The 23,278-nt window shown below is 33.6% G+C and overlaps 3 protein-coding genes across 3 annotated transcripts; 1 reads left to right on the top strand and 2 right to left on the bottom strand.

Moving 5' to 3' along the window:
• Positions 1–639: 639 nt before the first annotated feature.
• On the bottom strand, positions 640–4,213 carry LOC118045401 (uncharacterized protein At3g49055). Its single transcript, XM_035054023.2, has 5 exons — positions 2,510–4,213; positions 2,338–2,414; positions 2,118–2,229; positions 1,864–1,980; positions 640–1,230 (listed from the first exon to the last, which is right to left on the bottom strand). Exons 1-5 carry the CDS (start codon positions 3,893–3,895, stop codon positions 880–882), a joined length of 2,043 nt encoding a protein of 680 aa, XP_034909914.1. The 5' UTR covers positions 3,896–4,213; the 3' UTR covers positions 640–879.
• A 4,240-nt stretch (positions 4,214–8,453) lies between these two features.
• Positions 8,454–10,032, bottom strand: LOC118045403 (mitogen-activated protein kinase kinase 7). The gene has a single exon (XM_035054027.2). It carries the CDS (start codon positions 9,992–9,994, stop codon positions 9,032–9,034), a length of 963 nt encoding a protein of 320 aa, XP_034909918.1. The 5' UTR covers positions 9,995–10,032; the 3' UTR covers positions 8,454–9,031.
• A 6,278-nt stretch (positions 10,033–16,310) lies between these two features.
• On the top strand, positions 16,311–20,806 carry LOC118045411 (E3 ubiquitin-protein ligase RGLG5). The gene is made up of 12 exons (XM_035054034.2): positions 16,311–16,630; positions 16,711–17,081; positions 17,516–17,600; positions 17,692–17,832; positions 17,945–18,058; positions 18,152–18,249; positions 18,908–18,987; positions 19,103–19,208; positions 19,300–19,427; positions 19,532–19,733; positions 20,059–20,115; positions 20,232–20,806. Exons 2-12 carry the CDS (start codon positions 16,794–16,796, stop codon positions 20,310–20,312), a joined length of 1,380 nt encoding a protein of 459 aa, XP_034909925.1. The 5' UTR covers positions 16,311–16,630; positions 16,711–16,793; the 3' UTR covers positions 20,313–20,806.
• The last annotated feature ends 2,472 nt before the right edge of the window (positions 20,807–23,278 follow it).

Genomic DNA, 23,278 nt, shown 5'->3' on the forward strand with positions numbered 1-23,278 from the left:
CATTTACCCAAAAATACTGGTACAAATTAATGTTTAGGCAATCGGAAGCGATCACAAGTACTGGAACGATTCTCAGGAGTTCTTCCCTGAAAGATTTGTTGACAGCTCCATTGACTAGAAGGGGCAACATTTTGAGTTTTTGCCATTTGGATCAGGGCGAAGAGGTTGTCCTGGGATACTTTTGGGAGTAACAATGGTGGAGCTTGCTCTAGCAAATCCTTATACTGTTTGGATTGGAAATCAGCCAAAGCAATAGATATCAACATGGAAGAGGCAGCTGGTCTTACCATCTCTAAAAAGATGGTAAAATGTGCTGAATACCACTGTTTTGCATCTCCAAACACGTGTTCTTACGTATCTGTATACTCCTGTGTATCGGTTTGTCTGTATGTTTAAGATATCTGTGTATAATTCACGTGGTGGAGGATGCGCTGTTTTGTTATGAATTGCAGAACCTATCTTCTTCAGCTAAAGAGAAAAAAAAAAAAATCAGTCTCCAAAAGCTGAAGTAGCATACAAGATGCACACGGGCAACTTAAGAGATCTTCCCTTCATATAAAAGGATCGTGGAAAAAGAGGCATAATACCTTAAAAGTGCATCATAATAATGAGAAGAAAAGAGAGTTTGAATTGAAGAGATACGACAAGAAACTGCTCCATCTTGATTGTGAAGCACATCATCATCATCTTGAACAGTGAGAAGTAGGTTATCAGAGTCGTATACAACAAAGAGGCACGAGTGCAAATCTTCATCATTGTATGAAGAAACAAAACAAACAATTATAAGCTAGCCTTGAAGAATGAAGGTGGATTAGCTACCATTTCTAAGATCATGAAAGTTCATGATACATACACAAAAAAGAAAAATAAAGGAGACGATCATAAGAAGGGTTCAGAAAGCTCCATTTCATTCGAACCCTGTTGTTGTGTCTCAGGTCTGTGATGGCCTACAAAGTCCAGCCCAAGCCATTGCCAAGGCCAACATACATATCTAGGCCGATTTCGTCCCGTCGAATCTTCTCGAGTTTCCAACTCTTCCAGCTGGTGGCTGAGCTCCTCTATCCTATCCCTCAGCCTAGATGCCCTCATGTCTGCCAGACTCAATGACTTTTCAGCAGCCTCTCTTGCTGCCATGGCAGCAGTTGCTGTTTCTTCTTTGAATTTTAACTTCTTCTCTGATTCTAACATGGCTTGCCTTGCCTCTTCAAGTTCTTGCTTAACTGCCAACAACTGCAAGTACATATTGATTAAGCACAAGATTCAACCAGGACTTCTTTGGAAAGTATATTGAGTATAAAGATACGTTGGAATTTGACTTTCCTTTAAACACCTCATTAACCTTCCGCAAACCATATTGACTGTAAACATAATAACCCGATTCCATAATTTCAACATTCAAATAACCAATTATGCTTCACATGTTTCAGTCTCTGAGTAGCCAGAAAAAAAGTGGATATGGAATCAATAATGGCATTCAACTATAATAAGGCTGAGCAAGTGTTTCAAAATTCTCAAAACATCATTATTCTAAAGCATTTTCTATTCAACAAGGCAATTATTCCTCATCTACTTTCCTAGAGAACTGCTATGTCTAACAAAACCTGCTTGGTTCTGATTTTTTAACAAATCATTCCTTTGGCTTTAACAATAACAAGCTTCTAGCTTAACTCTCACTGTTTATTTTGCTCAAATTAAATCGCTCTCACCAACCAAAAAGCCATTATCTCCAAAGTTACTTGCGCAACCATCTTCTGTTATCATTAGGATATTCAAGTAAATTACGATATAAAGAAAGTGGGGTTCACGAGTTCATACAATCAGACATCACTAGCATAATTTTTCTGACCAATTTATCCAGTATACCTGAGCCACAAACTCTTGTTCGACAGCTCTGCCTGCAGCAGCCTCTTGCTCAGCTGCTACTTTCCACCTTGTAATTTCTTCTTCTGCAGCAGCAATGTCCATCATAAGTCCTTCAACCTACAATGCCGGAGAGGCCAACTTGGTAATCAAAACACCAAAACACTTAAAAATTATTTGTCGTTCTGAAGATGTCCATAAACTGTGCAGTTAACTGCCTAATATTGACCTGGCTCAACACAACATTAAAAACTCACGCTTTCATTTGCCACTCTCTCCTTCTCTTCAAGCTCTTCTACCCTGCGCATTCTATTGCTCAGTTCCTTCGCTTGAACCTCTACATCCTCTTTAAGTAAACTTGACTCTGCCCTTGATACAGGACAGCACAAAACATAACAGAAGAATACCTAGTCAGTACACAAATAAAATATGTTCACTATCTACATGCAGCCTTATTAGAGGAATCGTTTGAAATACCTTAGTTCCTCCACAGAATGCTGCAGCTCAATGATCTCAAGCTGAGATGCCTTGACGATATTCTCCAAAGCACCAGCCTGTGTACAACATACAAGTGCACCGACAAATTCGGATTTCAAACATACAAACATAACAAATATGATTGAACAAATCAACTCTAAAAGATATTTACCAGAGTGGAAATTTCATCACTCTCTGTGTCCGGCAAGCCGCCTTTATCATAAGATACCTTACCATCCCCAACTACCTTACTGAATTTGAAATCTATCCCAGCCTCTCTTAAACCATTTTCAGCAACTTGAAACAACTCACTTGTTTTGGAGGATGGGTGTAATTCATTCCTCTTCGACAAGGCACTCCTAAGTAAAGAACCAATATGTTCTTTCTCTTTCACTAATATACCCACTGTTTCATTCAAATTCTTCTCTTCGTGATTCTTCTCCTCTACCAAATCCCTTGTTTTTTCAGCAACAATTCTACTCACCTCATAAATTGATTCCATCCCGGCTAAAGAAGCACGTATATTCTCCTCCACTTCCGTTTGTTGGGGGAGAAACAGCGACTCTGACACCTCGGAATCCAAATGATTGCTATCAACTATCTTAATGACATCATAAAGCCGGTTATGAATTTTCGCCACCAAATTCAACTGATCAAACAACAAAAGTCTATGTGATTCCATCTTCGACTCCAAATTTCTCAACTTATCATCATACTCACCAACCAAGTCCCTCAAACCCGATGCTTCCTTCTCCACCAAATGCTTCCTCTCCAACATCTCTCTCTCAATCTCCGATACTTTCCCCTCTTTCTCGATCACACTCTTCTCTAAATCCTCAACCAACGTCGTTTTCTTGGCAACTTCATCTCTCAATCCACTGATTGTAGCCTCAAGCTGAGAAACCTCGATGGCAATCTCGTAATTCCTCTGCTCCATTTGTTCTCTAGCATCATTTCTAGATTTTGCAGTGACGTCAATCTGCCTAACAAGCTCCTCGACAATCTCATTCGTCCTCTTAATAACTCCAAACGCAACCGCCTGCAATCCATTGTATTTCTGCGACCTAGGCAATCCTGCCGCTGCGAAATTCTTGAAATTACTAAATTTCCCTGATATCTTATCAATTCCACTAACTAACATATGCCTAGAATTCTCAATCTGCGATTGCAAATCATCGAATTTCTTCTCAATCTCCTCTTTTGATCCGTTCACTTGAATCAATTCATTCGATAATTTCTCGTTAGCTTTCAACGCCTCTTCTTTCTCTCTCAGCGCTTCGTCTCTTTGCCTCGAGCACTCGTCTCTCTGCCTCGAGCACTCGTCTCGCTTTTTTAATGCTTCGTGCGCGAGAACTTTTAATCGATTAAATGACACTTGCAGTTCCGATTTCGAAGTCTCGGCTGCCTCCCGTGCCGCTCGCTCGCGATCGAGGAGCTCACGGAATTTCTCAACCGAAATATCTTCTTGACTCGGACTTTTTATTACGATCTCCACCGGATCTTCCCCTTCCACATCGCTCAATACCGCATCAGCGTCATCGTCGACGGTGTTCGCCATTTGAAAATTCCAGTACAATATTTATTTTTTTCAATCGAAGAAATCAGATCATGATTTATTTTTAATTACTATAATTTAGGAGTCTGTTTTTTAAGCCCTCGCTATTAGATAAAATAAAAAAAATTGAAAATAAAAGTTCGATGGCACAAGTAAGAATAACTTGCAATAGACGGAAAACAGAAGGAAAGGAGGAGTTGGAATTTGATACGGATTGGGAAAGGGAGGGACTGATTAGAGAGATAATTGTAAGTCTAAGAAGCGAAATTGAAGGCCAGAGATAATGAGACAACCACAGGAAGCTGCAATCTGACTTCCCAACAACCGGTCTCTGTCTGTTTTTCTTCAAAGGAAATTTACAACATGAGCGAGGAAGTTCCAAATTAGTCCCTGATTATTTGGGACGGTAATGATTGGTCCTTCAAATAATCAGAAGGTTTAGGTAGGCTCTAAAGTTTCATAATGAGTTCAATTTTCTTCTTAATTTTTTATATTGTTATGGTTAGATTGTAAATTTAATAAAATAGAAACACATTTATCATAATTTTCAGTATAATTATAAGAGCTATCAAGCCATTCTTTAATTAATTTTTTTTTTTAAAGCTTAGAATAATATAATTTTGATAAAAAGAAAAGAGATTTATTTATTGAACAAGCTCCGGGTTAGTGAATCACTGAATTGACTCGTGAAGTCAGGTAAAGAGAGAAAAAAAATCCATTCTTATGGAGGTAAATATTACCTGTAGGGGCGAAAATAGGAATGAAGTTTAATTTTACAGGGGTCAAAATGAAAAGGTTGAATAAGATTGAATGTATGAATGGTTGGGTTGAGTGGGTCAAGCTTTTTTCAATCTTAGGGCCATGGTCCAGATGGTCCCCTCGGGTCCGTTGTTGCTCGTTGGGCTGTATCATTAGCTTAGCTAGTGTTCGTTGAGATCGAATCAAATAAAATATGCATGTAAGCAGCTTAACTCTTAAAAACGATAATACAAAATATTAGCCAATTGCATCATAGTTATTTATTAATTAGTGTGAAACAAAGTGTTGAAAAGGAATAAAAAAACACTTCTTTTAACCCATATATTAAAAGTTTCAAAATAATAAAATGTATTCAAAACAATAAGTTTGAATTATTGTCCATGAGAGTTGACAAAGCTTTTTTAGCAAAAAGTACTAATGTTCATCAACTAAATTCCTACACTAGGTAATTTGGTTTTTTTTTTTTAAAAAAAAATATTTAATAAAAATTGTGATTGAAAATCGTATTAATATTGTCTTACATTATTTAATTATAAAACCAAATTTAACAACTATAATTCTAAATATATTATTTTAACAAACATAATCTTATATATTTATTCAAATATATTGCTTATCTCCTAGCATTATTTAATCAAGTGCATCATCAACTTTTTCCATCTAGTAGAATAATGAAATTGTATTAAACATTTTCTGTTTTTCATTGAAAAACTGAAAAATAGAGTTAAAAATACATTAGAAATTTCGATAAACAAATGAATTATTATTTTTTTTGGATATTAAACACCACTTTAAATTCCTTTATGTAAAGAAATTACTCTTTTAATTTATTTTTAGATACAAGATGAGAGACTAAGAGCACTAACACCAATTCTATTATTTTAATTTTTTTTACGCATTTTACATCAGTTTTATGTATTTAAGAAATTACTAGTTTTTTAAAAAATATTGATAGAAAAATCTAAATAAAAAAATCTTTTAACTATGGATCAACTTTTTTTTTGGGGGCGTGCACGGGGGGGAGCGTAAATAGTATTACATGGCATGCAAGTGTATTATAAGAGTGTTTGTTTACGCGATAGCTTTAGCTTTTAAAGCAAATCGCGTAAACAAAATGTTCTTGTAATATACAAACTCAAATTACGGTTTGTGTGGAACCTATATATTTTATGTTGAAACTATTAGTTTGTGCAAAGTAGCTGAGAACTAGTGGGGGGAAGCATAAAGAGTATTACATGGCGTGCAAGTGTATTATAAGAGTGTTTGTTTAGACGATAGTTTTAACTTTTAAAGCAAACCGCGTAAACAAAATGTGTTTTGTAATATACAAAATCAATTTATGGTTTGTGTGGGACCCATATATTTTATGTTGAAACCGCCATTTTGTGCAAAGCAGTTGAGAGCTGAGGGGGTGAGCAAAAAGAGTATTACATGGCATGCGAGTGTATTATAAAGAGTGTTTGTTTACACGGTAGCTTTAGCTTTTAAAGCAAACCGCGTAAATAAAATATCTTTTTAATATTCAAACGCAATTTACAGTTTATGTGGGACCTATATATTTTAGGTTGAAACTGCCGATTTGTGCAAAGCAACTTAGAGCTGCTTCTTTGTTCTGACGCGTCTATACCAGGTGAATAATTCACATGGGCATTGTTTATTTCTTGGAGTGAATAGTGCGAAGTGAATTAATTCACTATGCACTGTTCACTTCAAGAAGTGAACAACGCCCAGGTGAAGTGAATTACAATTAGCATTTTTCACGTAAACAATGCTAGGTGAATTACACGTGGCACTGTTCACTTGGACTGCGTTTGACCTGGTAAAAAAATTATGTTTTACTCAAAAAAACTAATGTTTAATATTATTCAATAACATTACATAAATTAGAAGGAAATCGCATGATGACATAGCATTTGCTGAATTTGATTACAATTTCAATTTTTTTTCTGATGATATTTTATCTGATTTTGTTGCACGCTAAAAAACCAATGAAAACTATAGTTCGTATCAAATGAATTTTATATGTGATGAAAATATTGTAGATAAGTTAATAAAATAATAAAAAATATTTAATATAAAATATTATTTATTTGATGATGTAACAGTGATAGTTAAATATTATTATATTTAAACAAAACGTGTTTGTTTTTTGCATTTCATAAGCAGTTTTGAAACAAATTAATTTTATTTTTATTTTTTTTACTTGAAATTAATATTTTTTGGTATTTTTATATCATTTTGATGCGCTGATTTCAAAAATAATTTTTTAAAAAATAAAAAAAAATATATTATTTTAATTTAACACATATGTGAAAATTCGTGTTTTTTCAATCTATTCAGACGATATCCAATAAAAATGACTGATTTGTAGATAAATTATATATATAAAGAAACAATTTTATTAGTTACTATCAATAGAAAATACCTCTTTTCATTAAAAACACCTTTTCAATAGCCCACTTCAACAAATCACTAAACTTAGAGTAGAATAAAAATTGCCCCACAATAGATTTCCTTTTATGTATTATGTATTAAACACTAATTTCTTTTATTAAATAAACGAAAAAAAATGTTAATTTAATTACTTCAATGAAAAATCGGATTAATTTATTATTTTACGCCAGTGCAAAATTATAACATGCATGTAAGCAACTGATATTTAACTCTTAAAAACGATAATACAGAATATTAGCCAATTGCATATTAGTTATTTATTGATTAGTGTGAAACAAAGTGTTGAAAGGAATAAAAAAACACTTCTTTTAACCCATATATTAAAAATTTCAAAATAATAAAATTTATTTAAAACAATAAGTTTGAATTATTGTCCATGAGAGATGAGAAAATGCCATAAAAAGTTTGTTTTTAGCATGGCCTGGATTAGAGCTTGATTTAAATTTAACTACATCTTTTAAGTCACTAAAATCATGAATTAATTATAATTATAAATCAAATAATAATATATTAATTTTCATTTTATATCACAAATTTATTTTTATAATTAGTGTTAGTGAGATGAGTTGGGAGAAAACATGATTTAAATCTCACAAGCTACTCTCTCTCTCTCTCTCTCGAAATTAGAGTATAGTATTGAAACTAGATTGTTTTTGCATATTTGACTTGAGTTGACAAAGTTTTTTTTAGATTAGCAAAAAGTACTCATGTTCAATTCATCAACTAAATTCCTATACTAGCTAATTTGGTTGCATCATTTTTAAAAAAAATATTTAATAAGAATTGTGATTGAATTAGCTAACCTGATCATATTAATATTGTTTTAGATTATTTAATTATAAAACCAAATTTAAGAAATTTAATTCTAAATATATTATTTTAACAAACATAATCTTATATATTTATTCAAGCATATTGCTTATAGCATTTTTTTAATCAATTGCATCATCACCTTCTTTCCATTTAGTAGTATAATTTAATTTAAAAAAATAGAAAAATATCTTGAAACTGTAATAAATAAAATTTTTTTGTTTTTCATTGAAAAACTGAAAAATAGAGTTAAAAATAGATTATAAATTTCAATAAACAAATGATTTTTTTTTTATATTAAGCACCACTTTAAATTCCTTTATGTGAACAAAATAGTTTTTTAATTTATTTTTAGATACAAGATGAGAGACTAGGAGCACTGAACACCATTTTTATTATTTTAATATTTTTACACCTTTTACATCGGTCTTGTGTATTAAAGAAATTACTATTTTTTTAAAAATATTGATGGAAAAATCTAAATAAAAAAATAAAAAAATCTTTTAACTATTGGATCAACTTATTGGGGGGTTATATAAGCATAAAGAGTATTACGTGGCCCGCGCGTGTATTGTATTTGGTGAAGAATTTGTCTTAGAAGGCATTTTCCACGTGCAAACCAAAGACACAAAAAAGCAAGTCAATAAACTGCTTTTACTCCTCGCAAAACCATCAATTCTATAAATCAAGTTTCGGCTACTGTCAATCTTCTGTTTTTGCCTGTTTCCATTTGTAGGGCTTTCTTATACTACTGGTTCCCGGCTTCTTTGGTCTCCGGTGCACCTTGCCACTGTACTTTTGCTTTGCTTTCTTTAAGCTGTTCGCTCGTTCTTACCACAAAAAAGGAAAAAAAATTAAGTTCAATAAATAGGGTTAGAAATTCCCCCGACTTTATTTCAACTTCTGTTTTTGTAATTAAGCCAGACTAACAAAAATAAAATTTCATTGTAATGCTAAGGGCGAGAGAAAGGAGAAGAAGCTGAAAAGGCCCTTAATTTTGTTTTTATTTTGGTCAATTATTACACTACACAATCTTCAAAACTCCTAGCTGTTGCTGCTACCAGTGAATGCGTCCTACCTTATTAATTCTTGAAAAAGCTTTGATTTATCCCACCGTCACTTCCCCAATCTCTCCCCCAAGCAAGCATAGGGATGTGACAGGAGTTGTGAGACTGTCCATCTCTTACTCGGTTCCTTTTCCAGGCAACACTTGATGAAGCTCCTGAATTCCTCCGATGCTTCCTTCGGGAAGCTAGGGACTTCTCCGAAGCAAACCACCAATACAAGCTCCATCCAATTACTGGGCCTCTTGTCAGCTGGAAAAAATGGAAAATGCCCCACATATAGCTCCAATAAAGTAACTCCCAAGCTCCAGACATCTCCTGCATACACATAGCCTGAACCAAATGTGTGCGAGTCCAACCTTTCAGGGCTCATATAAGCATGTGTACCCTCGCACATGTTGTGATGGTTAGTGTCAGCCCTAGTTCCAATCCCATGGACAATCTTGCTCACTCCAAAATCAGCAATTTTCACTTTCATGTCCTTGCTGACAAGAAGATTCGAAGGCTTTATATCTAGATGGACAATATCGTGTTCATGGAGGTACTTGAGGCCGTTGAGTACTTGGTAGGCAATGCGGGCAAGTGAAGTCTCGGAGAAGGGACCGTTGTCTCTAAAAATTGTATCAAGTGTTCCTGCATCCATATACTCCATGAGTATAGCTTTTTCTCCAGCTCGTGGCTCAAAAATCCCATGACATTTGACGACGAAAGGAGAGTCTATGCAATTTAAGATTTCTGTCTCGTGCGATACATAAGCGTCATTCGAACCCTGCTGGATGATTTTCAGTGCATAGATGGCTAATGTTTGTCCGTGGCGTACCTTGTAGACACTGCCATGATTACCACGGCCAAGAACGCAGAGTTTTTCCAAGTCGAAGAAGTCCCCCACCCCTTGAATCGTAGTGCCAGACATGGGCCTAGGGAAGCACGGACACAGAGCGCATTCATCAATCTCTAATTCTGGAAGGGGATCAAGCTTAAGATGTTGTTGCATTCTGTGTCTAATAAGAACCATGTTTCTAACTGTTGGTTTTCTTTCCTTGACAAAAGGGATTCAAGGAAGATCTGAGAAGTGTAATTTTGTTCCTCTGATTTTCCAATTGCTATTGTTATATACTGTCTACATACCAAATTAGGACGCGAAAGAGACGCGAGGGATGGTGTTAATGGTGGACGTAGTGCATTTTTGGAAGATGATCGTGCCACTGGCGACAAAGTTCGTAGACAACTAGCAATATAATATCGTATGTACAAAAACGAGGATGGACGCTTCTCGGACTTCTGAGAACATGGTTATAGTGGACATGGCACTTTACAGACAGTTTGAGCAAACAGTCGTCGCCATGAAAACCTATCCAAGACCACTATCTCAGCTTTTTTTTTTTTTCTTTTTCCCTTTTCCCTGTGGATAGAACACTTAGAGATATTTTGGTTGGTCGTTTCTTCCTCACCTATGTCCCGTAATGTCCGTGTTTCGGAAAGAACCAGTGCTGTGGGATTCCGATCTCGAATTCCGTATTTCATCAATTGATTTATATTATAGAAAAAGGAATTACCGACTGAATGGAGCAATTTGCCGATCTCCTAATGCAATATCTCATTTCTCGGTGGAGTTGATAATCTATATGTTCATTTCCAATCTAAGTGCTAGCCTTACATGAACTAATGGAAATCCCTTTTCATTTCCAATCGAAGTGCTAGCCTGACATGAACTAACGTTAGTTCTCTCCTTAATTTTGTTTTCCGTTAACTACATGTTCTACCAGTCTTAGATGAGATCATTTTATCTCAATACTCTCCCCTCTCATAATTTGTATTGTATGATTTGTGTCGAAACCTTCTAACTATAATATATGGACATAAAAACATCCTTTAAAAAATAATAACAAAGGGCTTGGATTTTTTTTATAACTTTATTGTTTTTAAGTTTTAATTATATGTATATATGTGGGATGAACATAAATTAAAACTATAGATATACAAAAACCAATTTATGAATTGTTTTATTCAAAGAAGTCTTCTTTTAATACTAGCATGGATGGTAAAAAGGAATAAAAATATATGAATCTTTTAGAGTAAATGAGGAAAAATAACATAAAATAATAACCAAGGATCGATATCATATAAAAAAGTATCTTATTTGATTGTAATTTGATAAATCTTGATATAAATTTATTTGTTTTGATTAGATTTTAAATACTTTTTTTTTATAATAACTATTTGCTCTTGTTTACCTATTTTAAAGCATTTTTAGAGTTTTTATGGTCATAATAAAGTGCCAATAAGTTATTATTATATAGTTTAGGAGTGATTTATGAAGTTTATTTTATATTATATGAGATTTTATGTGATGTATATATATGGGATGAGATCAAATGTTTTAACATAAAATTTGTTTATATATATATATATAATCAAACATATTACATTAACTAGCAATGTAATTCTCAAGGATTAACTATTTTTAATCAACTTGATACCTAAGAGTCTCTCACAAATTTATCAAAGATTGATTTCAAATTTTTCATTCTCCAGTACAGTCTTGAAATGACATATTCTTTAGATAATATCTAAAGGTCTCTCACCAATTCATAATGGATTGATTTCAGATCCCTTATTCTCTAGTGCAGTCTTGAACTAACACTTTTTTTAGGTGATTTCTAAGGATCTCTCACTAATTCGCCATGAATTGATCTCAAATCTCTCATTCTCTAGTGCGGTCTAGACTATCACATTTTTTAAGTGATGTTAAAGAGCCTCTTACCAATTTGCCATGGATTTATCATGGATCTCTAGCCTCTTCAATGTAGTCTTAAACTAACATGAATATCTAATAAGGCTCCTCAATTTTATATTATCTCTAGGAATGATCTTGTATCGCTCACTTTTTTGTACAACCTCTCTCAAATATAGGGCTCTCACACTCGATTACATCGCTAGAAAGGCCACATACCATCCACTCTCAGAAAAAAAAAAAAAAACACTCTTTAGTGGGAGGCTCTCATGCCCCATAACAATTTTGGGAAAGTCATATATCTTTCACACTTTCCAGGAGAGGTTTCCCAAGTCCCCACATCATCATTAGAGAGGCTCTAAACCTCTCACTCTTTAGTGAGATCTTTCTCAAATTAAGGGTTATTATGCCCTATGCTATCCTAGAAGGGTCAGATACCTCCCACACTTCAATGTGAACATTTTCCAGGAGATGAACTTCGTCTTATTAATAAAATAACATCACCTTTCATAGGTTTGTCCCATTCGCTCCTTAAAGATTTTTTTTAAGTATAGGCATCAACATGAATCTGTCTCATTTGCCTCTTAGAAGTTTTTTCTTAGCATGGATGTCAACATGGGTTTATCCCCTAACCACTTAGAAATTTCTCTAGGTATAGGCTTCTCTTTCTTGGGTTTCCTCTTCGCCCCTTAAAAGTTTTTTTAAGTATGAACATCGATATGAGTCCATCCTCCTAGCCATTTAGAAAATTTTTTAAGTATAGGTATCGACATGGACACTTCCCCTTAACCACTTAGAAAATTTTTAAGTACTGGCTCCACCCTCTATCAGTTCCTCTTATTGCTTAGAAATTTTCTAAGTATGAGTTTTTCTATGGTTCCTTTCTATATACTTAAAAAATATTTCTCCAACCATGATGCATGTCCTTACACCCGAGCTCTCCTGTATATTACCTGAAGTTTTTACCTCTTTACACATACGAAGAAAATTCTATAAAACTCATCGTACCAAGTACTTTTATAAGTCTTTACATGTTAATATCACCAAGACTTAGGATCTACTAATAAACCTAGATTTAATAGGTCTAAGAAACCCCCCAAATTGACCACAAACCCCTCTAAAATCTAAAAAAAATAATCCCTATGAGCTCTAACTATTACACCCAAGCTCAACTACTACCAAGGTGCATAGGCTTAGGCATGGTAGCCCGAGCTTGTGCTGGGTGCACGCCTAACATGGACGTGACATGCCTAACTGGTGTTGGACATCCTGCCCACTACCCTTGGTGCTGGGCATGCACCCCATCACCCACATAGGCTTAGGCTACCATGCCGAGGCTTAACATGCTTGGGTTAAAACAAGGCGTCTAGATCTATTTTTCACCTTTAATAAACTCAACCACCTTGCTTGAGCCAAACACTCCATTAAGAATTTTTCTAGGACCCCATGTGTGTATCTTAATATTTTATATTTATACAATACATATCATTTTGAGTAGTTCACAACTCAAAATATCATAGGAGTGAAATTACACTTTAACTCCTCATCTCTATATATATAAAAAAAGACCTATGAGGTATAAATATACCATGAATCCTTCAAACTCAAGGTTTTCTCTATAAAGTTTATGACTTAAGCATCTGAGAGTCTTTACATCTATTAAAGAAGACATTTTGCAAGTACCAAATACCAAACACCACTAGCTACAAGCTACCAACAATTTGAGCTTTTTATATCAAGCCACCAAGCAATTTGACACCAAACACTTTGACTAAGAAAAATAAATCTAATTGCTTGAATTAAAAGATCAATTGATTATCTAACATATTAATCTTATTCATAAGTATCTTGGATTTTGAAACCTTATCATGAAGTGGTAAGGGTACAAATGCAACATAAGTCCTAGCAGGTTAGACTCACACACATTTGGTTTGGGCTATGTGCATGTAAGAAATATTTGGAGTGTAGGAGCTACTAGATTGAAAATTATAGGTGTTTTCTCAACTAAGAAAAGTCATGATAAATGGATAAAGCTTTTAATTCATACACATGATAAATGATTTTGGTAATAATTATTTGGGTAAATTATAATAATTATTAAAAATTTTTAAGAGAAATTGACAAAAACTCTCCTCCATATTTTAAAAAATGTATTTCACAAACCTCTTTTATACCTAAAAAATCCTTAATTATTATTTAGAAAATATAGTAAATTAAGAATTTAAAAAAATCAGAGAAATAATATAAAAACATATGATTATTTCTTAGTATATGAAAAATATTAATTTTAGTCAACTTATTTTTAAGTTTTTTTTTTTATATTCTCTTATTTTTTTAAAAAAAATTTCTTAATTTGACCATTGTTTCTGAAAATAATAATTAAGCACATTTCAAGTATAATATGAGATTTCTATCACATTTATAAACTTTTAAGTGGTTTATATAATCTTATAATATCTCAGGATAACTATGTGTTGTTGAATATATAGGGTGAACACAAGTAATTTTAACTTCTACATAAAAACAAATACACTGCACACTATAAAAAATACATCAAAATAGGTGGGAAAAATACTAAAACGGTTAGGAAATTCTTTGTACCGAAGACACAATTTGATTGCAAATCCACCTAACCCAAGAGAAAAATTAGGTAAGAAAAAGATTGACCTCACCACATAGTCGTGCTCATTATTATTATTAGGTAGTGTTTATTTATTTTTCAAGATAAAAAAATAAAGATAATAGATATATAAAAAAATGTTTATATACATTTTCTGTTTTAAAAATACAAAAAACTTATTACAAAACTATCATAAAAATATATGTATTATATATCATTATTATTATTTTTATTAGGTAGTTTTATTTATTGTTTCAAGATAAAAAATAAAGATAATGATGATAAAAAAACATATCTAAAAATACAAGAAAACATTTCAAAATTATCATAAAACATATTTATTTTATATTATCTCTCTCACCAAATACTTCAACCTGCAGGACCAAATATAACTCTATATATTATGTATATGCAAATTAATTTGGATATTCATATTAATAACAGCTATAAAACTAGAATAGGACAACAAAGTACAATATAAAAGACAACAAAGCTCAATATTAAATAATAATAAAAAAAACTTTTCAGAAAAAAAGAGAACGTAAATGAAAGAGAGTAAAAATAAGTAGAGATAAGAGAGATGAACTCTTATAATATTGTTCAAAGACTGGCTTCCAAGAAAATAATACGAAACCTTCAATGCAATACTGGAAATGATTAGAAGCAACTTGTACAAGTGGATGCTTATTGTCAATTGATAACTATTTTAAAGTTTGAAAACACTTTAGCAAAATTAATTAATTTTGAATGAGAATCTAAAACACGTAGGTTTTAGGTCTTTCACTGAATTATTATATTTTACAATTTAGTTCTCAAAATTTATTTGTTTCCAATTGCATCCCTCATATGTTTAGATTCATGGGTAATTTATCAAAGATTGTGAAGGAAAGAAAAAAATTGAAACAAAGGGGGGCTAAAGTGTAAAAAAAGAAAGAAATGGGTGGCGGTTTTAAAAATAGAACCAAAAGAGCACTTTGTTCCTCTTGCTTTTTGAATCATAACTTTTCAGTCCTTCAAAATCTTGGAAATTCAATTATGGTATGGAACTTTTTTCTTAGTTTTGAGTCCATGGCTTAAGAGAAAATAAGAAAGTTGCTCGATTATGGTGTTAGAGAAAAAAAGTTCTAGTTGACATCAATTTATTCCATGAAAAAAAAGTTAATTTTGATATTAAAAAGTTTCATTTAATATAAAAAGCTTCACCTAAGTGATTTTTGGACTTTCTATGGCTTGAGATAATAGATATGAGCTTAAAGAGGTTTTTGATTTCAGATTAATTTTTAGGTAGATAAAACTGGCGAATAAGTTCAAACAGATAAAAAAAATTATAATTTTAAATAACTCAAATTTAATTAGAAAATTCTACCGCGTCCATTCTTACAGGGGTCGACTAGTTAAACAACAAGCCCAAGTCCTCGGAATTAACATTATTATTTATTAATTAAATTGAAAAACGAAAAAGGTCAAAGCAAGCTGGGATGAGGAGATTACATGCATGATACTTCGAATATGCCTTTTCATTATAGCTAATTAGTCTAATATTTTTTAATTAGAACTTCAATCAGAAGAGGAAAGCTGACTGGGAAGTATTTACCTTTTTTTCGTTAGTATTTAAAAAAAAAAAAAAAAAACTTTGAAAAAAAATTTATTTACAAGACAGCATAAAATTATAATAATGGATATTCAAAATATTTTTTATTTGAAAATATATTAAAATAATATTTTTTTAATTTTTAAAAATTATTTTTGGTATTAATATATCAAAATGATCTAAAAATATATATAAAAATATTATTTTTATAAAAAAATATTTTTAAAATTTTTAAGAACGCGGTCACCACGTTCCAAAAAAGAGGTTGATATAAAATAAATAAATATTTAAATAATTTGCTTTTGAAACAGTAATTATATAAATTTGAAGATATCATTATTTCCATATATATATATATATATATATATATATGAGTTGCGTGTTCATCATACAAAACGCACTTGGCTTTCCTGCATTTCTTCTTTCTTTCGTTATTTGGGGCGTGGAATGGAGGAGTGCTTTATCATGGAAACTTATTGTGTCGTCTGAGCTGAGGTCGGCGGTTCTCCGTCTTTGAATTGGTCGTTAATTAGATTCCAATAAGCCGCCTTTTAATTAGTCTCTGTTCCATGCTCCTAGTCCTGAATGTTTTTCAACTCTCAGAAACTTCCTTTTAATTCCCCCCTTCTTCTCCAACTTAAATACCCCATAATTAAATAAATCTTGCAGCTTTTTTGCATTCCCCGAGTCTTCCAAGCTTTTTAAGGTATGATCTGATATTGTTTTCTGGAGTTGACTCCTTCAATATCCATGGCGTATGTGTATGATGGTGAGTTTTCTTTACAGGTAGAGAGAGATACAGTGCTTATGCAGCTCAACTGGTAAAGAGAGAGATTTTGTTTTTTTGTCTGGAACTAATTTGATTCCTGATGGGAGGTAAAAGCTCAAAAGAGTCCAGTTGGGGAGATTATCCTTCTTATGGTTCAGCCAATTCTTCTTCTTCTTCATCATCGAATCAGAATGGTTATCCTCCAGCATCACCATATCCATATCCATCTCCTCAACATAATTCCTATTACCCATCTCAGAATCACCATGCGCCTGCTCCTAGTTCATCATCCTATCCTTATGAATCACAAAGAACCCCCCAACATCCACAGAAGAGGTTGGATAGGAAATACTCGAGAATAGCTGACAATTACAAGACCCTGGATCAGGTTGGTTGGACTATAATTACTTGTAATTTTAGTGCTTTCTATTTATGGCTCATATGTAAGCACACAAATGTGATTATAAAATGTGGTGGATTCTTGTGGTTGAACTATTGGTGATAAAATTTCCCCCTGTTAATCAAGTTAGCAGCTAATGCGGATTTCTATGGCAACATTCCTATGGGGGCAGCTGGCATTGACACTTCAATCTTTAGGATAAGGAACTGGGAAAGAATTAGTGCGTAGATACTATATGCTGGTTCTAAATCTTCAAATCTCTTTCTAATTCCCCCCCTCACTTCTGTATCATTTGCTTGCTTGTTTCTATCTATACCAGATGATTTTCTGTAAAATTCTGTAGATGGCCAAATGTGCGTGCTAGATAATTTTAGTATTCAACATGCTGCCAAGCTCTAAACAAAGTAAATCACTGCACACAGGTGACTGCTGCTCTTGCTCAAGCTGGGTTAGAGTCTTCTAATCTCATTGTTGGAATTGACTTCACAAAAAGCAACGAGTGGACAGGTTTAGTCTTATCCTGATTTGTTTGATGTATAGCATCCATTATGATTCAGTCACAGAAGCCATGCTCAGCCTTTTCTCAAAATCATATCAGGTGCAAGATCATTCAATCGGCGAAGCTTACATCATATTGGAAATGGTCAAAATCCGTATGAACAAGCAATATCAATTCTTGGGAGGACTTTATCTGCATTTGACGAGGACAACTTAATTCCATGTTATGGATTCGGAGATGGTAATTTTATATTAAGCATTCTTGTTTTTGGTTTTTGAAGAATTCTCTTGGATTAAGCTCTGTAGAATTAGTATTCGTACGAGGAAGATGATATTCACATCAATTTTTGCAGCATCAACTCATGATCAGGATGTCTTCAGTTTCTTTCCAGATGAGAGATTCTGTAATGGATTCGAGGAGGTGCTGATGCAATACAAAGAAATTGTTCCCAACCTTCGGCTCGCAGGTCAGCTTCTGTTCATTGTCTAACCATGTCATCTTATTCTAAACATTCTATCAGGTGGTTCTAAGGCATTTTGTTTATGTTTTGTTACCGTAGGACCGACATCTTTTGCACCTGTTATTGAGATGGCCATAACTATTGTTGAGCAAAGCGGTGGGCAGTACCATGTTTTGCTGATAATTGCTGATGGACAGGTATTTCACCTTAAAGATGGATTTTATCTTTTCGAGTAGATTAGATCAGGCCTATCATGTGTGATTCTAGATGTTCTATTAAGATAGGTGAAACGATCCATGGTTACTATCCTTGAAAGGCAGGGAATTTTGATTGTTCTGCCTTTAGTAGCTCATTTAATCCTCATTTTTCAAGGTTTTGAGTGCTGGGAAATACTAATCCTTCGAAAACATACACATAACAACATCAAAGTTGCCATTATTTGATATATGAACACCACTATGAATCCATTCCTGAAGAAATAAGAACTGGTCAGAAACATTTGCGTCAGTTCGAATAAAAAGGAAAAAGGAACATTTGCAGACCGGTATATCTGCTCGTTTGCAGAAAGACTACTTTCTAAGCAGGTCTCTCCACGGTGAAGTTTTTTTAATCAGACAGAGGCGGAAGTGAATTGCATCTTTTCAATGATCACATGAAGCTACAGTTGCTTGTGATGGTCATGACATTTTATTGTTGCATGGAAAATGCAAAACAAAAGGATATGTTTTTTTTTTTTTTTTTTTTGATATTTAAGATATTCCTCCTGCACAAAATGCATAGTTTTTCCATGTACTTGGCCTGTCAATGCTTTTGGCTGTGCCACTTCCGCTTTAAAGAAAACTTAATCAATGATAGGTGACGAGAAGTGGTGATACAAAATCTGGCCAGCTCAGTCCACAAGAGAGAAGGACAATTGATGCAATTGTCAGAGCAAGGTAACACAGTCTAGCTACATGTGTGTGTGGGCAAGGTCGATATATATGATATTACAGTCTCAATAGCTAGTTTTAGATTTGCCTGATCGCTTGCTTACACGCTTGATAATTCCAGCAAATACCCTTTATCGATCATCTTAGTTGGAGTTGGTGATGGACCTTGGGACATGATGAGGGAGTTCGATGATAACATCCCTGCTCGAGCCTTCGACAATTTCCAGGTAACCGGTAGTTCTGTCATGTAATTGTTCAGACATTGCAGCCCTACACCTAAACATATACTAATTAGAAAACTTTATTCTGTCTTGTTAGTTTGTGAATTTTACAGAAATAATGTCAAAAAATGTGAGTGAATCAAGAAAAGAAACAGAATTTGCGCTTGCATCGTTGATGGAAATACCCTCTCAACATCAAGCAACTATTGAGCTTGGCTTATTAGGGTAAGAATGAAGTCTTAGTCCAGTCCTTTTCACTGATACACTTCGATGCGTTAGTCACGTAAGCTTTCATAAATCTCATTTGTATGCTTCCATGGATAACGCAGTCACCATAGAGGGAATACGCCGGAGAGGGTTCCTTTGCCCCCACCACTTTACGGCCTGCATTCTTCAAGCAGATCAAATGCTTCCCGCTCAAGCAGCTTCCAGCGGCGGGTACCTTCTTATTCTGGATATGATACACCAGTTAGTGGATACGAAACAGCATCAGGGAAGGCTCCATCTCCTAGCTCTGTGTACGATAATCAGGTGTAAAATCTTTTCCAGATGATGTTCATTTTATTGATTAGTAATATCTCTTTTCTGTTACATCACTGATCAACATGTCCTTATACTTTAGGTCTAGTCTCCAATCTATCCTCGCAAGTTTAATTGTTTCTATGTAAACTACAATACAAGAACATATTGAGTTAATTCCTCTGGTATTAAATTAGCCTTCTTCCCTTGGTATAGGCATTAACAAGCAAATAAATAACCCTTGCTATCAATATTCACATCCATACCAATACTTTCAGTTCTCTCATTTTGATCTGTGTGGAAGCAATTAACACTTTCTTTTTATGAACTTTGACAGGTTTGCGCCATTTGTCTTACCAATCCAAAGGACATGGCCTTTGGCTGCGGGCATCAGGTGAATCATGTTCATTTTATTTATTTTAAGCAGGAACCATGTTCTCTTTATGCTATTTGTCAGGACAATGGGATCATAACCACAAGTACTTTATTGACACCTCTTTTGTTCTGCAGACTTGTTGTGACTGTGGTGAAGACCTCCAACTGTGCCCTATATGTCGACGCCCAATACAGACCAGAATCAGGCTCTATTAATAAGTTTCAATGCAATCTCTGAGATTATTTCTGCTCCCTACATGTTTGTTTCGGTGGAAGCTGAATCAAATGCTCATTTTTCTGAGGCAGGGGCAGGCTAGCCATTCAATAGTGCCATTTTCACCTGTTAATTTGTTGTTAGAGAGAGATTTCTAGACGACCTTCATGAAGAATGAAGCAGTTTTAGGATCTGCAGGGTTGATCTGTTTCTTAGTGGATGTTTTCTTCTGCCAAAATAAAGGCCAAGCTGTAGATGTATAAAACTGCCAGCCTCGGCCTTGTAGAAATTCGGGAAACTAGCTAGTTTGATTCATGCAAGTGTATACCACAGCTGAGGAGTCCTCCACAGACTTGTGTTCATTTTGCAAATTTATTCTTTTATATGTGTAAATACTTTTGTTTTTGGCTTGGGAAGGAGTCTTTGTAGTAATGTTGAATGATTTTGATGTAACGGTGAAGTATTGAGTCTATAAAATTGAGTTGGATTGCATGTATTGTGGAGATGTGAGCACACAGGAAAATCCAAGGAACATGTATAATTTTATTAACATTGTACACAAAATTTTGCTTTATACGTGCCCAAAGTTAAATATCCCAATTTTCATTAACTGGGAAAAAAAAAAAAAAATACATGTTGACATCTATAAGAAACAACAATGGAAAAGGTGTAATCATCCCTCTCTCTCTTTCTAAAAGGTGAAACAAGAGATCTAATGGAATGATGAAGATCCTCCCCAAATGATGGTAACAAAACCAAACTAAAAGTTAAAACAAGAAAATCCTTTACATTAAAGGTCATTTGTCCGATTAGAGATGTAACATCAGACATCGCGACAGCCTTAAAAATTAGTTTTTTTGAAAAAGAATGGATTTCTGACATCCTATTCTTTGATGGAGAATGATCTAGTTTAATAAGTCGCTACTTAGTATTATGGTCACTAGGAACCCTAAATGATCAACAAAAATTCTATAGTACGAGACTGATTACATAAAAAGAAAGATATTATCACCCCTTAAACGTTCTGTCTGAGACAAATTGTATTGCTGATTTTTGTCATTGATTGCTAACATTTTGTTGGTTTCTACTATGATGGTTTGCATGTAATATTCTAGACTCTGGCATCAGTGAATATTTAACTATGGATACTTCCAACTCTAGCGTTGATCAATATTACGTAGGTATCCAATAGAATAAATTTAAATCATTATTTTTTTTATTCTTGACTCTGGCGTCAGTGAATAAACAAATAAAAATAAATTTATTTTTACACATACACATTATTTTTATTTTTATGTAGCTAAATAAAAGTAAAATACAATACAATAAAATAAATTTACATTAACATTTTTATTCCTGACTCTGGCATCAGTGAATAAACCAATAAATTTATTTTATTTTATTTTATGTTATGCTATCTTTTTTTTTTTGCATGCACATGTATAAATTTGAATCGGTGTTTTTATTCTGACTCTGGCATCAATGAATAAAAATAAATAAATTCATATTTATATTTTTTTTGTTTATATATACACAATTTTTTATTATTTTTTATATTTTTTATTTATATTTTTGGGCTGGGCCCAGCGCAGCCCACATGGGCTGGGCTGGGCCTGGCAGCCTGGCTCGGTCACTGGCCTAAGCCAGTGACCGGCTAGGCAAATGGCAGATGCACGCGTGAAGCAATTTCACGCGTGCATCAATAGTGTGAAGGTAATTAGATTACCTTTGCACTGATCCAATGTTATTGAATCACAACAAATGAAAGGGAATGGGCACACCTGTTTATGGAGATGGCAAAGAAGGCTGCAACACTGGTGGCTACTTTCATTTGACTGCTTTCCTCTCTCTCCCTGTTGTGCCCACTATCTTCCCTTCTTTTGATTTCTCAGTTCTTGAGATGAAGGAGCTGAGAAGGTAATGGGTATGTCTGTTTTCTCTGAATTTTTTACTGATTTCGGGTTGCTCTTTATTTGCAGGGACTAAGACAATTGCAAGGATAATTCTCCTCTCTATCTGCTACTCTCATATTCTCTCCTTCTCTCTGTGTTTTTTGTTTCCTGGGTTTATGCTATGTTTTTCTCTGCTTTTTACTCTGTTCTTTGCTCTGATTTTCAATCCCCTGTTCTGGGTTTTTTCTTCTCTTTTATAGAGAGCCTACAACTTCCCCTTCAAACAGTCCTGCCTTGGCAGGACTATTATGTAATCCATGAACGAGATCGTGGGCAAGAGACATGGTCCATGATTGGATTTGTTGCAGATTTTTAGGTTCCCGGTTGAATCGAGATGAAGAAGACCACACGACTGTTCCAACAGCAACGACGATGTTTCGGCAGAAATAGACATTTTCATTTTGACCCCTGATCTTTGGAAATTTAACAGTTAGATCTCAATTAATTAAAAATTCCTTTTAATTTTTCCATTTGGATTAATTTCAATTGAATCCCTAAATTATAACACTCTTTACAAAACAATCCTTAATTTCCGGATTGTTCAATTTGGTCCTTAATTAAATCTTCAACTTTTAATTCTTTCAAAATTGTCCCTGAAAAAATAGTTAAAAATTCCTAAAGTAAACCCGTAATTTCACTATGGTCCTCGGTCTTTTAATTTCTTGAAATTTTGCTTCTAATCAATGCCCAATATTTCTTTAATCAAATCCCTAATTTTTTTAATCAATTAAATCAAAACTTAACTAAGTCCTTAAACTTATCAATTCTTTAATTAAGCACCTGATTTATTAATTAAACTAATCCAAAATTTTAATTAAAGTCTCTAACTTATTAATTCTTCAATTATTGACCAATTGACTCTCAAATTTAATAATTATATCCTCAAACCTCAATTTTTATGTTGTCTTAACCCCGTTCTCAAATATATTTTTATCCATTTATTTTAGTTATTTATTCAAAAATTAGGTTATGACAAGGGACAAATGACAATTATAGCTCTCATCAGACTTCATTGA

Source organism: Populus alba, chromosome 10 (assembly GCF_005239225.2).
Source record: "Populus alba chromosome 10, ASM523922v2, whole genome shotgun sequence".
In the NCBI taxonomy this organism is placed as follows: domain Eukaryota; kingdom Viridiplantae; phylum Streptophyta; class Magnoliopsida; order Malpighiales; family Salicaceae; genus Populus; species Populus alba.

Excerpts from the sequence above, each read along its gene's own strand:
- LOC118045403 (XM_035054027.2), bottom strand. The coding sequence starts at position 9,994 with ATGGTTCTTATTAGACACAGAATGCAACAACATCTTAAGCTTGATCCC.
- LOC118045401 (XM_035054023.2), bottom strand. The coding sequence starts at position 3,895 with ATGGCGAACACCGTCGACGATGACGCTGATGCGGTATTGAGCGATGTG. Across the intron at positions 2,230-2,337 it reads CATTCTGTGGAGGAACTAAG|GGCAGAGTCAAGTTTACTTA; the intron begins GTATTTCAAACG and ends TCCTGTATCAAG. Across the intron at positions 1,981-2,117 it reads AGAGAGTGGCAAATGAAAGC|GTTGAAGGACTTATGATGGA; the intron begins GTGAGTTTTTAA and ends CCGGCATTGTAG.
- LOC118045411 (XM_035054034.2), top strand. The coding sequence starts at position 16,794 with ATGGGAGGTAAAAGCTCAAAAGAGTCCAGTTGGGGAGATTATCCTTCT. Across the intron at positions 19,209-19,299 it reads GAGCCTTCGACAATTTCCAG|TTTGTGAATTTTACAGAAAT; the intron begins GTAACCGGTAGT and ends CTGTCTTGTTAG. Across the intron at positions 19,428-19,531 it reads ATTGAGCTTGGCTTATTAGG|TCACCATAGAGGGAATACGC; the intron begins GTAAGAATGAAG and ends TGGATAACGCAG.